A 17265-nucleotide genomic window follows, 5' to 3' on the forward strand; every position below is an offset into this window, starting at 1 on the left:
TAATAAAGTTGACCTTCGTTAGAACTATAGTCATATGAATAAGTAAAGCAAGTTATTTCAAAATTTGAATAAGCGAGACAAAATAACTTGATAGATTGAAAATAGGGTCTTGCACATGCTAAGCACACATTCTTGACACTTGGGTGTCCCAGCCAAAGAACTTTTTAAATTAGTGTAATATACTATGACTGAAAATTGGCAACTAGCAGTTGAAAATCTTAAATTTTATCATCTACCCCTTCACCATAGTCTATTTTTGAGGAGGAAAAGAGAAGAGATTTTGACATAAGCAAAAGTGAAGAGGTTCTCAGCTGTCAGATCATTGCCTTTGTTTCATAAACCATACCATTAAATTCAGCTATTTGGCATATATGTGTTTCCAAGGTGAAGCATCTAGGAAAAACATGAAATGGGGCATAGAAATGAAAAATATATATGTTGAATTGATATTTTACTTCCTTTTCATGAAAACCTGCTCTTTCCTGTGATCTCCAAAGCACCCTTTGCCAGTCAAATTGTAGCATTTAGCTACAATCACAAGCAGTCCTGGTATTCCTCAAGTCATCCACAGGACTAGGGTGTAGCTCAGTCACTTGCCTGGCATGCACCAGGCCCTGGGTTTATCCCCAGCACCACAAAAAAAAAAAAAAAAAAAAAAAAAGAAAAGCATTTGAGGTGGGGAAATAGAGGTAGGGCTCTTGTCTAGCATGTATGAGTTTGATTAAAAAAAAAAAAAAGATGGGGAGAAAGAATATTGGGGCTGGGGTGTGGCGAGTGGTAGAGAACTTGCCTGGCATACATGAGGGTCCTGGGTTCCATCCCCAGCACTGTGGGGGGAAAATATTAAAAACATTGACAATTCATCTGTCATTTCTGCCCCCAAACGCTTAATCTCTCTCATTATTGAATCTTAAAATTTAAATGACTCTAAAATGTAGCCTGTCAAAAACTCTTATTGCCTCTTGGAACTCATAATCTAATGTTTAAATACACATTTATTTTTAAAAACTCGGAAAGATTTATGTACTGGAAGTTCTACTCTGACTATAGATGCTGAACTCCATGAAACAATCTTCCACAGTGGTACAGATCACTTGATCGACTCAGTGTAGTTGAATTGAATTCTCTCACAATTTTCTAACAAGTTCTTATCTATGGCTTTATTGAATAAGTTTTGTCAATGCCAGGTCTGATAGCCATGGGTTTCAACTCACCTCTACTACATAGGACTGAGATTTCATTAACATTTGTCTCTGAGATTGTCATTTTTATTTTCTTTAGGTACTGGCTTGGACCCAAGGGTACTTTACCCCTGAGCTACATCTTCGAGATTTTTTTACTTTTGTTTTGAGACAGGGTCTCACTAAGTTGGTGCAGTTCTTACTAAATTGCTGCAGTTGGCCTCAAGCTCAAGACCCTCCTGCCTCAGTCTCCTGAGCTGCCAGGATTAGGCATGCACCATTGCCCCTGGTGGATTTGTTATTTTCAAAAGTAAAACAGGAGGGGGCTGGGGGTATAGCTTAGTTGGTAGAGTGCTTGCCTTGCATACACAAGGCCCTGGGTTCAATCCCCAGCACCACACACACACACTCAAAAGTAAAACAGGAATAGTAGTACTGACTTCATAAGATTGTTGTAAAGATGAACTGAGACAGTGTTTTAGCACAGTGCCTGCTTCATGCTGAGTGTTAAAAATATATAGAAAATTCAGAAAATAGTAAACTTAATTGAACATAGACTCAAAAGTACTTTTTTAGACTTAGCAAGTTTGGATTTAGCTGCAAAAAATATATATATATGCCTTTAACATATCCTTTTTTGTGGTTTGGCATTCATTTCAAGGAAATGTTGATCCAGATCACATCAATGCTGCTATTTCTTCATAGTAAACAGGATTTTTTTTTAAGTTGTTAAAATGACAGTGAAAGGTTGGATGTTAACCTAGGATTGATCTGAAAGCCAAGGTTCCTCTTTAAAGGCAAAGTCTCTACTAGAATTTGTTTGTATAACAAAACAAATAGAAAGCCCTGGCATTTGCTAAGACTGGCTCCCTCCCTAAGGGGTCTATTTAGTTACAGGAGGTATGATTCTAAGACTGGTTTTCAACTTATACCACGTGTTAGCTTTTCATTGCTGCAACCAAATACCTGACAAAAACAACTTAGACTTACAATGAAAGGACAACAACAATAAGTAACTTAGAGGAGAAAAAGGTTGTTTGGGCTCAAGCTTTCAGAGAGGTCTCAGTCCATGGAAGACCAACTCCGTTGCTCTGGCCCAAGGGGAGGAAGAACATGGTGGAAGGACCTGGTGGAGGGAAGCTGCTCAGCTCATGCGTCTACCTGTTGAGATCAGAGCCCTCATCACTGCCTGCAAGTCCTATCTATCTCTGAACCTTGCTGCATCCAGGACCATGCTTCTAGCACATGATGAGTATTTAGGAGTATTCCAGAAACAAACCATAATGAAATTCTACTCAACAAATATCATTAAGTGAACCTTTTTTTCCTCAAGGCAACCATGTTTCACAACATTTTGAAGTGCATGGTAAATTTAATTGTAAGGCTGGATTTACTTGATAACATTTGAGTTTTCAATTATATTTTTTTTTTTTAAATATTTATTTTTTTTTAGTTATCGGCAGACACAACATCTTTGTTTGTATGTGGTGTTGAGGATCGAACCCGGGCCACATGCATGCCAGGCGAGCGCGCTACCGCTTGAGCCACATCCCCAGCCCTTCAATTATATTTTTAATTCAAGTTTTTAAATGTGCCCTTAAAAGTTAATTATTGTGATATTAGTAAGAACAGCTAGAAAATCCAAACATGCTGTTAGAAAATATACCACCCTCTTAAAACATTTTGCCAGTGTCACACTGGATTAAGAAAATTCAAGCCAGGCACACTGGCGTACACCTGTAATTCCAGAGACTGGGGAGGCTGAGGCAGGAGGATCACAAGTTTGAGGCCAGTCTCAGCAACTTAGTGAGACCCTGTCTCTAAATAAAAATCAAACCCAGTGGTAAAGCACCCCTGGGTTAAATTAGGGTAAATTTGGCTAGAAGCATGCATTTCAGAAGTATGTAATTCCTCAATTTAAAAAATTTACCTCTCTGAAATGAAGTATTGAATTATATATAACTGGGACATTCTGTATTCCTAGTGCAAGCCATAATCATAACAGTGGGTGCCCCCTACCTGAGGTGAGTGCCCCAAGACCCCAGTGGATACCTGAAATCATCTGTTGTCTTCCTGTACATCATACCCATGATAAAGTTTAATTTATAAATTAAATATTTATCACAGAGATTAACAACACCTTATAATAAAAATTGTGTGTGTGTGTGTGGTCTGTCTCATCTGCCATGGAGGAAATAGCATATACAGGGTGGATACTCTGCACAAAGTGATGGTCCTTATCTCAGGACAGAATAGGGCAGCATGAGCTCCATTGCGCTATGCAGACTACAATGTAAAAACTGGGACTTTGTTACTTCTGTAATTTTCTGTTAACATTTTCGGGCTGTAGTAGACTACAGGTCACTGGAGCTCAGAGAGCAGAACCACCATAGATGAGGGATAGCCACGTTGTCTAAAATGAGGCGCTTGCTCCCTCAGGAGCCACAGAGGCCAGTCTCACTAAGTTGCTGAGACTGGCCTCTGTGAAAATCTGCTCTTGCCTCACTTTAGTCACCCTCCATGTGGTCAGGAAGAAAGCTGTGGAAACTGCTTTGGGGGTGACATCAGGGTCCCCTTTCCCCACTCCCCATGTCTAGCCTGTGCTGGATCCCTGGGCCACTCCGAGTGGCGGGGGAGGGCAGCCAATCAGAAGCCTGCTTGGGGCACGTGCAACAGTGGACTTCAGAGGAGGGTTGGCCTGGAAAACGGCTTTCGGACGAAACTGTCATTTTATTTATGGATCAGCTATGGACAGACATGGCACTTCTACTGTCTTCCAAATAGTGTCACCCAGCCCCTTTCACGTCTTCTGCACTCCTGGAAGATGCAGTCCCTGAGTGGGCTCTGGCTTTCCTCAGCCTCGGAGAACAGAGGTATGTGGAAGCAGGAGTCTCAGGACGAGGGTCGGGACAGAGCTGAGGGCAGCCATCTGGGAAGGAGACGGGCATTGGGGTGTAGAGGAGCCGGGACAGCCGCGGCTGGCCGTCAGGCTTGTCAGGTCTAAGTGAGGGTGGAGGTTTGAGGGCTTAGGTGCACCCTGTGCTCTGCACCCTGCTCACCCTCTTGGCCTCTGCCGCCACCCCTCAGTCACAGCCTCTTCCCATCAGTCACTGGATGGCGCCTACCCACATGAGGGTCACAGGAAGACGCCTGGGAGAAACACCAACGAATGTGGTCTCAACAGGGAGCTGACAACTCAGGAAAGAAACAGGAGCAAAGATAACCAAGGACACTGGTGTAGGCAGTGAACCACATAAGCTTAAAAGCACCAGACCCCACAGCGGCTCAGAAGAGAGCGTGGGGCGCTCGAGGCCAGCAGGCCGTCCTGACCCTGCCTCCAGTCTGCCCAGCTCCTCGCCACTCTCCAAGCAGGACCATGAGGATTTTTTTCCTTGGACTTAGGATTGAACCCAGGGGTGCTCTACCACTGAGCTATGTCCCCCGCCCTTTTTATTTTTTATTTTCAGACAGGGTCTTGCTAAGTTGCTGAAGCTAGTCTTGAAATTGAGATCCTCCTGCCTCATCTTCCTGAGTTACCAGGATTACAAACATGTGCCACCATGCCCAGTTGGCATGTTGATGAAAAGTTGAACATAAGCCGAACTGTTTTTAAAAATTCTAGAAGAGATTTAGAGAAACAGAGGATAGTATCTATCCCAAACTTCTCTGTAATTTCCATACTGAGACTGCTGAGTCTTCCCTCTTGCTGGCCACCCTGGGGCCTCGCTCACATGCTCAGTCCTTGACTTGGTGTCTGTGCGCCTAGATGCGTTCATGCTTCCACAGCACCCACTCGGATCCCGCTCTCCTCTCACTTCTTCAAGTGGCCACACAGTTGTGGAGAATGCCATCCGTGTGTTCAGCGCGCTCTGAGATGGGATACACCTTTTTTCTGGGCCGTCACATCCCCAAAGTGTCATAAATCATATTCAAATGGGATTCCAGCCTGAAAGAGAGGAAAGAACATGGACTCTCACTCCCTCAGACCCGAGTTCTCCAGCTGTGTGACTGGGGCAAGTCAGCACCTCTGAGCCTGACTCCGTGCTGCTTGGAGGGTTAAATGAGGTGACCTCATCATGCAAAACAGTCTTAACAAATTATGATTACAATGTGCTCTATGTCATAGAAAGTACATATCTCTGTCACTAAAACCATGCCCTAGTGTTGCAGAACTTAAGACAGGATTACTCTAAAATAGAAAATTTCTCGTATCATCTATAGGTGGCTGTTCATAAGAAAAACTCCCAAATATTTTAGATGTGTCTGCTTTTTTGTCAGGGGCAGGGAGGGATATCAAGGATTGAACCCAGGGGCACCACTACGGCCCCAGTGCCTTTATTTTTTTTTAACTTGAGACAAGGTCTTGCCCATGTTGGCTTCAAACTTGCCATCCTCCTGCCTCAGTCTCCCAAATCACAGGGATTACAGGCATGGCCACCACACCCAACTAGATGTCTCTGCTTTTTAAGCCCATGAACAAAAATATTCTTTCACTTGTCATTTCAATCAAAATGCATCTGGTTTCCTTGCTTAGTATTCATAAACTTAGAAAAAAATCTGTCCTCAAATCACTTTTTTTAATTGTTTTTAATATTTATTTTTTAGTAATAGGTGAACACAATGTCTTTATTTTACTTTATGTGGTGCTGAGGATTGAACCCAGTGCTTCACGCATGCTAGGTGAGCACTCTACCTCTGAGCCACAACCCCAGCCCCTCAAATCACTTTTTTTAAAACAATGAAGTTGTTTGATGGTGTACAACTGTAATCCCAGCTACAAGGGAGGCTAAGGCAGAAGGATCTCAAATTTGAGACCAGCCTCAGCAACTTCAGGAGACCCTGTCTCAAAAATAAAAAATAAAAAGCACTGGAGATATAGCTCAGTGGTAGAGCACTCCTGGATTCAATCCCAGGTACAAAAACAGAAAAGGAATCATCCATCATCTCTTCCCACTAACTTGTAAGAATGGCCTCTACCCTCACAGGCAGGCAACTAGGCAATCTTCCCAGCTGCCCAGATGGGGTGTTCATCTTTACGTCATGTGCGCCCAGGAACTGCCAGTCATTGATCCTACCGACCTTTCCGAGGAAATGAGTCTTTCCATGCAGCATTCAGACTCAAGCCGTAGGTCCACATGGTGCCTGTGAAGAGGGTGTGCAAAGATGCAGTGAGGCTGCTTGTTAGGGGACCATGTCTGGAGCTGGATGCGGAGGCGCACGCCTGTAATCCCAGCAACTTGGGAGGATGAGGCAGGAGGATCTCAAGTTCAAAGCCAGCCTCAGCAATTTAGCAAGGCCCTAAGCAACTTAATGAGACTCTGTCTCTAAATAAAACATAAACAGGGCTGGGGGTGTGGCTCAGTGGTTATCCACCCCTGGGTTCAATCCCCGGTAAAAAAGGAAAAGGAAAGGAAAGGGCATGTCTGGGATATATTATCCTAAGAATTCACTCATTTTCATTTAAAATTCAACTTAACTGGGCATCCTGTATTTTCACTTGCTCACGCTGGCAATCTCACAGGCGGGCAGTAGCCAGTGGGAACAAATTAGAGACAGTGCGCCAGTAGGACAGGAGGGGACACTGCACCCCGCTCAGCTCCTCGCGGTCGTCTCAGTTCTGGGGCTGCTCAGCACACCTACAGGGGCCTTTCCAGGGCCTCTCTGGCTATAAGATATAGAAGGCCACTTATTCCTCGATAAACTTACTCCCTCCACCAGAGAAAAATTGCCAGCTTTCTTTTCTCTCTTTACTTTTTCCAGGAACTTGATTTTTTTTTTCCTTTTGGTACCAGGGATTAAACTCAAGGGCATTTAAACACTGAGCCACATCCCCAGCCCCTTTTTCTTTTTTTATTCTGAGATGGGTCTTGCTAAATTGCTGAGGCCAGTAAATTGCTGAGGCCAGCTTTCAACTTTCAATCCTCCTGCCTCAGCCTCCAGAGCTGCTGGGATTACAGACACGCACCACCACGGCCAGCAGGAACTTGTTTTTATTTAGCCAAACAAAATCCCTACATCGGGCAAGTGGGGTGGTTCTTTGGTGCACTGCGGGGGCCACATAAGACTTCATGTGAGGACCTGTGTCTCCTACTTACCCCATGACTTTCGCATTTCAGTCTGAGTACTGAAGACAACTATCATGTTAGCCCAAATGTCGTCATCTCCTGACTTGATATTGCCAATCTCTCCTGTTGTTCCTCATGTTCCATAGTCGATGAAATTCAAAGCAGGCTTTGAACTGGTGGAGCCCAAGTTCAGTCGGGGTCAGCTCTGAACACTGCCCATGTACCTCAAGATGCCCGGCACCCAAGTGGCCCACAGACATGAAAAGGGGCTCAATCTCTTCAGCACAAAAGAGAAGAACAAGGCAGATGCCAGCTCTCAGGGAGCAAAATGACTGAAACCGCAGGAGACTGTGTGGAGCACTGCACTCACAGCCTGTCCTCGTCGGACTTCAGAAAGCCGTTTGGCAAGCTCTGTCGGCCTGGAGTCTGGGGTAGCCCAGCAGAGAGCACATGCCTAGCATGCACGAGGCCCTGGGGTAGATCCCTCGCACTAAAAAAGAAAAGAAAAAAAGATGAATTAAAGTTCAATGTATGTGCATCCTGCGACCCAGCAATTCCAGGCACAGGTGTATACCCTAGAGAATTGCATCCGTATGTTCACCCAACCACATAGATAAGAATGTTCTCAGAAACCTTCTCCTAGTAGCCAAAACAGACCATAGGTCAACGGTACAATGAACAAGTACTTGGTGGTATAATCAGGTAATAGAATTTCAATACACTATTGAAAATCAATGATTATTGACAAAGACACAACCAAGAATGAATATCACAGACGTTTGAGGGAAAAAAATATATGGTATGATTTCAATTATTTAAAGTTGAAAAATTTGTAAATATCTTTGGCATCAGAGATCAAGAGAGGAGCTAGGCACAGTGGCACATGCCTCTAATCCCAGAGGCTTGGGAGGCTGAGGCAGGAGGATCACAAGTCAAGGCCATGTTGGGCAACTTATGTAATAAGATCCTGTCTCAAAATAAAAATAATAATAGTAATAAAGAGGACTGGGGGTGTGCCTCAGTGGAAAAGTGTTCCTGGGTTCAATTTCCATATCAAAAATCTATTAATCGAGAGAGAAGGGAGGGAGAATGACAGGGAGGTGCCCCGAGAAGGGCTTCTGGAGTGCTGGCCACATTCTCTTTGGTGATATGAATGAGTGTCACCTGGTGCCGCAGTCTGGCTGGGCACAAATGCCGCAGTCTGGCTGGGCACAAAATCACCAGCCACCACACAGCTTGTAGATTCAAACAGCAACTCTTTATTCCCGAACTCACACCAGCTGTCTACAATCACGTTCTGGGGAAATCCACATTCTCTGCCCAAATCCACATTCTCTGCCCAAATTCACCTCCACTGGGCTTCTGTCTCCCAAAATATACTGTCTGAATCCCGTGAGAACTCAAGGGGAACTCAGGCAGCAGGATACGCCCTATTCCCAGCAGGAATAATCTTAAACCTTAAACCTGGAACCTAAACTGGGAACGCCCTAAACCCGATTATCCTAAACCGGGAACACCCTAATCCGCCCTGGTCCTTGAGCAAGGTCACCTACATTCAATGTCACTGCAAAATGTCCTATTTCCACGAGTCCTTCCACTAAGCAACATGGGGTACACTGGCAAGGAAATTGTCATACCTACTTGGCTAATGGCTCCCAGCAACCTGGGTTTGCTAATGTGATAATAATTCAAGCTATAACTTATGATCTGTGCATTTCCTACATCTATAATAAAAGAGTTTCCTCTCTAATAAAAGAGTTGGTCGGACTGGGGTTGTGGCTCAGCGATAGAGCACTTGCCTAGCATGTGCAAGGCGTTGGGTTTGATCCTCTGCATCACATAAAAAATAAATAAAGGTATTGTGTCCAATTACAACTAAAAAAATTAAGACCCTGGTTCTAGTACATCAGTTCTCCCTCCAGATATTTTCAAAATTTTGTTCCCTTCCAACTTTATCAAGGTAAAATTCACAAATAAAAATTGTACATTTTTATGGTGTAACATGATGTTTCAATATACTAATACAATGTGAAAGGATTAAATTGAGGTGATTAACACACCTGTCACCTAGCACACTTACCTCTTTTTTTGTGGTGAGAACATGTAAGATTAGCAATTTTCGTGAATCCAATGTATAAATAACTGCAGTCTCCATGCTGTAGTTTAGATCTCTAATTTATTCATCCCATCTAACTGAAATGTACACTTCAGTCAACCTCTTCCCGTGCCCCCGCCCTACCCCAGCCCTTGGCAACCGCCAGTCTCTGCCTGTGAGCCCGAGGTTTTAGGTTCCGTGTGTGGGTGAGATTGTGCGGTGCCGTCTGCCTGGCTGACTTCACCTGACGCAATATGCTCCACGTTCATCCATGTTGTCACAACAGAGCTGCCTTCTTTCTCTCCCTCCTAAAGCTGAATAGTATTCCACTGGACCTGCACACACAACATTTTCTTTATCCATTCATCTGTCAGTGGCCACCGTGTTGGTCAGCTTTGTACCACTGACAAGAACAACTTAGAGGAGGAAAGTTGATATTGGCCCACAATATCAGAGATCTCAGTCCACGGTCAGCCAACTCCATTTCTCTGGACCTAAGGGAGGTGGAACATGACGGCAGAAGGGCAGGTAGGGAAAGCTGCTCAGCTCTTAGAAGCCAGGAAATAGAAAGGAAGGGGCCAGGGACAAATATCATCCACGTCCATGTCCCCCGGTGACCTACTTCCTCTGTCCACGCCCCTCCTGCCTACATTTACCACCCACTAGTCCATTCAAATTATTAATCCATTAAATAGAGTGACCCACTGATGAGACCATAGTTCTCATAATCTGATCCTTTCACCTCTGAGCATTGCCCATGAGATGTTTGTTTTCTACATATGAGCTCTTGGAATGACACTGCATACCCAAACCATAACAGCCACTTAGGTTAACTTCCTATTTTATCTTTCAATTATGTTGTTATCAAAGTCCTCCAGCATGCCCATGAAGGCTTCTTCTGAGTTGGTATTAAGACATTTATCAATATCATTTAGTATGATTGTTAAGCCAGCTAATATTATTTTCATCATTTCTATAATTTTGTATTCTACTCACAAGTCTATGAAAAATTTGGTCAAATGCTTTGTTAAAGTCAAGATAAACTTTGTCTATAGCATTCTCTCGTGATTTAAAAGTTTTATAGTCCTTCAAAAAAAAAAAAAGAAAGAAAGAAATTGAGCCAGGCCCAATGGGCCATATCCCAGCTACTCGGGGGACTGAGGCAGGAGAATTGCTTAAGCCAGGGAGTCGAAGGCCATCCTGAGTGCCACTGAGAGCGAGAGAGGCGGGAGAAGGGCAAGGAAAGACGGAGTCAGAGGGCAAGAAGGTCAGCGGCTCCTGGCTCTGAGTCCATGACTCCTGGGATGGCCTCTTTCTGAAGTGGATGCACTGCGGCACTTTCTCCTGCCCTCGCATGGCAGGATTGCACTTTCCTGCCTACCCAAAATGAGGTGTGTTCTTGTCACATACTTTGGTCAATGTCATGAGAGAAACGTGTAACTTCTGGGAGGAGAACAAGTTTACCCACCTGCTTTCCCACTGCCTGTTCTCAAGAGAAGGTCCCCAAGTGAAGGCAGCAACTGAGGAGAGCCCCACGCAACCTACAGCAGGCAGGTAATTTGAGCAAGAAATAAACAAGAAACAAGCCCCTGAGGTTTGGGTTAGCTGTTGGTGGACATGACCTGGGTGAGCTGACAGACACCGCGGACTTACAGGTCTGCATTTTCTGGAATCCCCTTGTAGCCTGGTCTTGTGAGATTCAGAGAGGCAGGCACGTGTCCTATCTGCACAGGGTCCCCAGTGTGTTCAGGAGGGGGAGCTTGGTGCTCCCCAGCCCTAAGGAGTCATGAGGAGAGAGCTGCTGGGTCCTCTTCCTCCTGCTGGCCCGAGTAAGGCTCAGGCAAGACCTAGCGTTGGCCAGGGAGGTGTGGGGGTCTGCAGAGGTTTTCCCTCTTGGTGGGTATCAGCTGGCCACAGATTCCCATGGTGGAGCTTTCCCTACCCCACCCACACACTGATGTATGTTCCAATAAACTCCTTATTGTTTAAACCACCTTTTAAAAAGAAGAAAAAAAGAAGTTCATCAGTACGCCTTATCCTCTCTAATTCCCACGGCGGAGAACGCTGAGGCAGAAGCATGGAGGTTGAGCTTTGTCCTTACTCCTCGTTGATTTCTTTGCTCTCAATAAAGCCAAAGAGTCCCTCTGAAGTTTTCTTAACTTAAGCATTTTCCCTAAGTCTGAACTGAGTCTGGACGTTCAGTTTCTCACACCTTTGTTTTTCTTTGTTCATTCTGTGGATCAAACCCAGGGCCTTGTATATGCGGAGCATGCGCTCCATCACTGAGCCCACGTACCTGGCCCCCAAATTTCCCTTTTAAAGTTTACCGGATATCTAACATGTACTACTCATTTTTAGAGGTTTCCATAATTCTAAAGCTTATCTGTTAAAAATACTAACATTTTCCTTAACATTAAAAGAAATTGCTCAACTCAGGAGGCTGAGATAGGAGGATCACAAGTTCAAGGCCAGTCTCTGCAACTTAGTGAGGCCCTAAACAACTCATTGAGACCCCGTCTAAAAAAAAAAAAAAAATTTAAAAAAGGGATGGAGATTGTATCTCAGTGGTAAAGCCCCCCTCAGTTAACTGTCTAGTACTCCCATCCCCCCAAAAAAGAAAATGCTTCCCTTAAGTCTAAGGAGCTTATGTGGCGGGCTTACTCTTTCCTTTGAATACTCCTGCATCCCAATATGACCTGATTCTGGTTGAAATTACCAACCGGTTCCTTCCTGCTGGCCAGAACGAAAACAAAAGTGACCACTTTTCTTTCCTTTTCTGTAGTAAATTCTCTTGTTTCAGAAATCGGTTTGCTCTGGAAAACCTGGAGCACTGTTACCGTCTGGCTGGCAGAGTTGGGCCTGAGCATCTGATCTCCCCAGAGTGAAGGAGGCCCCGGGAACCCTGCTCTCCTCCGATCCCACGGGCGGGGGCTGAGACTCCAGCTCTGCCGACCTCCAGGCTGCCTTTCCCAGAGCCTCACCCGCTCAGGCCTCCCGGGGCCCCCGAGCTCCCACTCTGTACTGGACACTGACCTTGACTCATGCGACTTCTTGCCTGTGCATTAAATACTCCACATTCATCTACAAAGAAGAAAACTCACCTTCACTGTGGTTGTTTGTGGTGCTGGGGATCGAACCCGGCCTCACACACGCGAGGCAGGCGCTCTGCCTGCTGAGCGGCACCCCCAGCCCCTCACACCTGTACTTTTATCTAATTTTTCAAAAAAGGAAAGATATAAGACAGGAAAAAGGGGGAAGGGACTGACGCAGGACGACAGGAGAGGGTCTGGCCAGGGGAACCGTCTCCCAGGCTCGCTAGGGGCTGTCCCTGCGTGGAAGTGACGGCCTTGCTGCCCTGGCAGGCGTGTGTTTGGGCAACGGCTGTTTGGGGTTGGAGGGCCTCAAGGTCTGTGAGGGCTTTCCTGATGCACTCAAGGGGGTCCTTTTGAGGTGCGACTCACCCACTCTGCCACTGTCACCTCCCAGCCATCTAGATCAGCAAGGCCAGGTCGGAACAAAGCCGGTGAAGAGCAATGGGCCAGGTGCGGGTCGCATGCCTGAGGCAGGAGGATCCCAAGTCTGAAGCAGCAACTTAGCAAGGCCCTAAGCAACCTAGGGAGTCCCTGGGATGGGGCTCAGTGGGCAAGCACCCCTGGGTCCAGTCCCCAATACCAAAAAAAAAAAAAAAAAAAGAGAATGAGAAATAGGAAATTGAGCCACGAATGTGTCAGACTCTACCATCCCCAACTTTTCTTCCTAGAAGGCCTATTTGAGGACCGTCTCCTGTCACCAGGAAGTCCTGAGCACTTGTCCTGAGCATGGGCACGGGGCGAGAAGAACTGCAGGACCGGACCATCGTCAGGATCGCGGCTCACCTCCCCGACCTCATCGTCTACGGAGACTACTCTCAGGAGCGACCCTCTGTGGACTACTTCGATGGAGTCCTGATGTTCGTGGACATTTCAGGCAAGTGCTGAAGGGGCCCTGTCCAGTGGGCCTGAGCCTCTGGGCTGGCTCTCTGGTCCTCACCACCTCAACTGCCAGTCGTGGGCAGAGCTTCAAGAGGCCCACGTCCCACACCAGGGAGGGGACTCCAGGCTCCAGCGTCCCTACTCCTGTTTCACTGACTCATGCCCCAACCCCACTCCCGCTCCTATCAAAGCAAACTCAGAAATGATGGCCCTCGAACTTGCCACTTCTTCAAAGGAGTTGAAATGTGTGTTTTTATTCTCCTGGAATGAAAGTTCTATTCCCAGTTACAGGAATTGCAGCCATCACTGTACAAGTTGAGAGTCTGAAAAAAAGAGCCATCTGGAACCTCTCCTTGGCCCCTAAGATAATGAACACAGATAGAGGAGGCTGCATGTGTGACACCTGACCAGCCAAAAGATCATTAAGAAGAAACTCTGAGCCATGTGCAGTGGTGCACCCCTGTAATCCCAGAAAGCCAGGGCCAGGCTGAGGCAGGAGCATGGCAAGTTGGAGGCCAGCCTCAGCAATTTAGTGAAGCTCTCTCTCTCTCTCTCTCTCTCTCTCTCTCCTCTCTCTCGGTACTGGAGATTGGCATTTACCATTGAGCCACATCCCCAATGCTTTTTTGTATTTTATTTAGAGACAGGGCCTCACTAAGTTGCTGAGTCTGGCTTTGAATTTGCAATCCTCCTGTCTCAGCCTCCAGAGCCACTGGGATTACAGGTGTGTGCCACCGCACCTGGTGTGGCCCTTTCAGGGGATGTAGCTCAGTGGCCGAGTGTTCTGGGTTTAACCCCAGTACCAGAAAAAACAAAAAGGAAAAGAAACAAACAAGTCCCCTGCTCTCGAGCGCAGCCATGGTCCGCATCTTCTAGCTCAGCTTGTTCCTCCGAGTAGCCAAGAAAGCCAGCTGCACATTTGTTGCAGGTTTCACTGCGATGACAGAGAAGTTCAGCACAGCCATGTACATGGACCGCGGGGCCGAGCAGTTGGTGGAGATCCTCAACTACTACATTAGCGCCATCGTGGAGAGTGAGTGTCCCCACGGCCCCGGCTGGAGGAGGTGTTGACGCCTGCTCCTTCCCTATGTGTTGTTTGTGGCCAAGTGCAGTCACCCAGCTGACTTCCTTCCCCAGTGTGTCGGAAGCAGGTCTTTCCCTGCATGGGCTGTGGCACACTGAAGGAGGTGGACAAGCCTCAGGGCACAGATGGCCCGAGGGAAAGGTGCTGTGCACCCAGCATGCTCAGCTCTTCTGAAATCTGGCCTCCATACAGCCCAGACTAAGGGAGAGCGTGAGCAGATCCCAGTGGCAAATAATGAGCCAGGGCCAGGGTCTCCCAACCGTGTGTCCTGAAGCCCTCCCAGCGGGGTCAGGTCCCCTTTCCACCTCTGCCGGCCTCTGGTTTGCAATGATAATTTGAACTGTTCATGAAGAGAAGGGTTTGCGGGTGGGGTGATCTCTATGCCCACAGGGCCATCAGCTCTGAGTTCTCTGGCAATGCCGTAAGGTCACCCTCTAGGCAGCGCTTCAGGCTCACAGAAGCAGACATGGCCGATTCCTTCTGCACCCTGCTCAGCACGGTAGCTCTCAGCAAGTCCGTGCAGATGCGCAGCTCAGAGAAGAAAATGTCCCTTTACAGCGCAGTGGAGACAAACAGCACAAACCCGCAATGACCCCGTGGACTGCGATCTCCCCACTTCCTGCCTCCTGTGCTGGTGGGGTCCTGTCACATGGGCACATACATGTGCACACACACTCACACAAGCCCACCTTGTCCCCAGAGGAGGGCAGCCATCCCCACAGGCACAGAGTGGAGCCCTGAGGCCTGGCCCAGCGTGCTCCTGACAGCCTGGAGGCACCGCTGGGCCTGGTGGGAGGTGTCTTGAGACCAAGCTGCTGCACCTGTGGCAAGGACCCCTTGGCCAGTGGCGGAGGCAGAGCGAGCTGACCCCCTTTGTCTCTCCTCAGAAGTGCTGATGTTCGGGGGAGACATCCTGAAGTTTGCAGGTATGGAGGACGCACGGGGGGGGGCTGGCTGAGAGTGCACCTCACAAAAGCTGCCCTCCACCCAGGCCCCAAGTCCCGCGTGTCTCTCCCAAAGGTGACGCGCTGCTGGCCCTGTGGAAGGTGGAGCGGAAGCAGCTGAAGAACATCATCACCGTGGTGATCAAGTGCAGCCTGGAGATCCACGGGCTGTTCGAGGCCCAGGAGGTTGAAGAAGGGCTGGACGTCCGCGTGAAGATAGGTGAGCTCCTGGGCGGCTGCGGGGCCGGAGAGGGTGGCTCTGGAGACCGGCGGAGCGCCGTGCGCCACCTGAGAGAATCTGGGCCGGCCGTGACGCCTGCCCAGTGGACTACCACAAAAGCAGCGTGGCTCCTTCAGTAGCTGGCACACGGGCACCACCGAGCAGAGGGTCCTTGTTAGAGCCGCGGCTGGCATTACTGTATCTCGCTGTTTCTCGAGATCGTGTGGCATCAAGCACAACCGAGGGTAGCTTGCCATTGGGTAGATTCAGCGAGGACATCAGATGGGGGCCACCTGTCCCCCTTGTAGGAATGATGTGCAACAAAAGCCGGTCCACGGCTCCCGCTGTCTGCAGCACTCCCTAAGGTCAGGCGGAGTGCGGCTCCTGCCGCTGTGTTCCCACAGTGCTGCGGACACTACGCAGCCAGCTCTTCCCCTTGACCACTGTCCCAGGGTGAAGGAATCGTTGTGCCCATTTCACAGGCGAGGAATAGGATCCTGCAGTGCAAACCATGAGTCACATAGCAACGTAGCGGATGTTGGTGTCAGTGTCCGATCGGCTAAACCCTTTACCCCGGGAGCCTCTGTCAGAGCCGATGGGAACGTCAGAGGTCATCCAATTAACTGTTCCTCGCCTCCTTTAACCTCTGCCCCCTTTTGCTGTTATTTTAAATTTTCAAATAAATTACATGTTCTGTTGGGGAAAAAGAAAGCCCTCTTTTTGTTTTCCAAGTAAACACCTAGAGAGACGGACCTATAACCCTTCTTGAGAATGACGGGAGCCCCAACCCTCAAGACTCGTTTCCCCTCCCCTCTGGCCATGTCTAAACGCGGGACTCTAAGGTTTCATTTTAGTCGAAGCCTCAATCTCTTATAAAATGAAAATCCTCCCCAAATCAGGATTATTAGAGTTTTTTCTATTGCCATTATGTACAAATAAACCAAAGACCAGGTAAAATAACTTTGGGCATTGGTAGGGACATCTGGGGACAGAATTGTCACAGAAAGGCTGATACTAGTAGCTGAAATTTCTAGCTTCAACAAATGGGGCATTTCAGAAGACCTGAGCCTGGAAGGGACATTCTCTGATCCTTATGTAAAACGTTGGAAAGGGGATTTGCCTTGAGGTAGAGGAGTCAATATTCTGACTCCTCCAACAGCTTGTGCTGCTGGGAATCCCCAGGACTTGTGCCCACCTGTGGCTCCCCTGCTTGCCAGGGCTGGCTGCTGGCCACATCTCCATGCTGGTCTTTGGAGATGACACACGCAACTACTTCCTGGTGATTGGACAGGCGGTGGATGATGTGCGCCTTGCACAGAACATGGCCCGAATGAACGATGTCATTCTGTCACCCAACTGCTGGCAGCTCTGCGATCGGAACATGATTGAAATTGAGAGGATTCCGGATCAGAGAGCAGTTAAGGTAGGTGTCACTTGCTGCCTGCAGAACGTCCTGCCAGTTTGTGCCAGAGGTTGGTTCCCCAACATTCCTGGGCTGCAGACAGGGTGGAGCCAGTCTGGGCTAGACTAAGTGGGCTTTGGCTTAGGAGCCAGGTTGGTGGGCTGAGGAAGAAAGGAGGCTTACTGTGGGTGCCTAAGGATGTGGAATTGAGGTATTGAGGTCCTCGGCAGGGGCAGGGGCGGGGACGGTTAGTGACCTTGCTTAAGGAAGGACCTGCTGGCTGTTACCTGGGAGCAGAGGGAG

At 47.7% G+C, this 17265-nt stretch overlaps 1 protein-coding gene across 2 annotated transcripts in view; it reads left to right on the plus strand.

Moving 5' to 3' along the window:
* The first annotated feature begins 12667 nt into the window (after nucleotides 1-12667).
* The window catches only part of Adcy10 (adenylate cyclase 10), a 56649-nt gene continuing 52051 nt past the window's right edge, over nucleotides 12668-17265 (plus strand). The window contains exons 1-5 of one of the 2 annotated variants that reach the window (XM_015491881.2): nucleotides 12668-13307; nucleotides 14241-14345; nucleotides 15284-15322; nucleotides 15417-15560; nucleotides 16778-16983. In XM_015491881.2, coding sequence (XP_015347367.1) covers nucleotides 13160-13307; nucleotides 14241-14345; nucleotides 15284-15322; nucleotides 15417-15560; nucleotides 16778-16983 — 642 coding nt within the window. In that variant the 5' untranslated portion in view covers nucleotides 12668-13159. Of the gene's footprint in view, nucleotides 13308-14142; nucleotides 14346-15283; nucleotides 15323-15416; nucleotides 15561-16777; nucleotides 16984-17265 lie in introns of those variants that run through there. The other variant, XM_048810079.1, reaches the window with a different exon arrangement.

This window comes from Marmota marmota, unplaced genomic scaffold (assembly GCF_001458135.2).
Source record: "Marmota marmota marmota unplaced genomic scaffold, marMar, whole genome shotgun sequence".
NCBI lineage: Eukaryota > Metazoa > Chordata > Mammalia > Rodentia > Sciuridae > Marmota > Marmota marmota.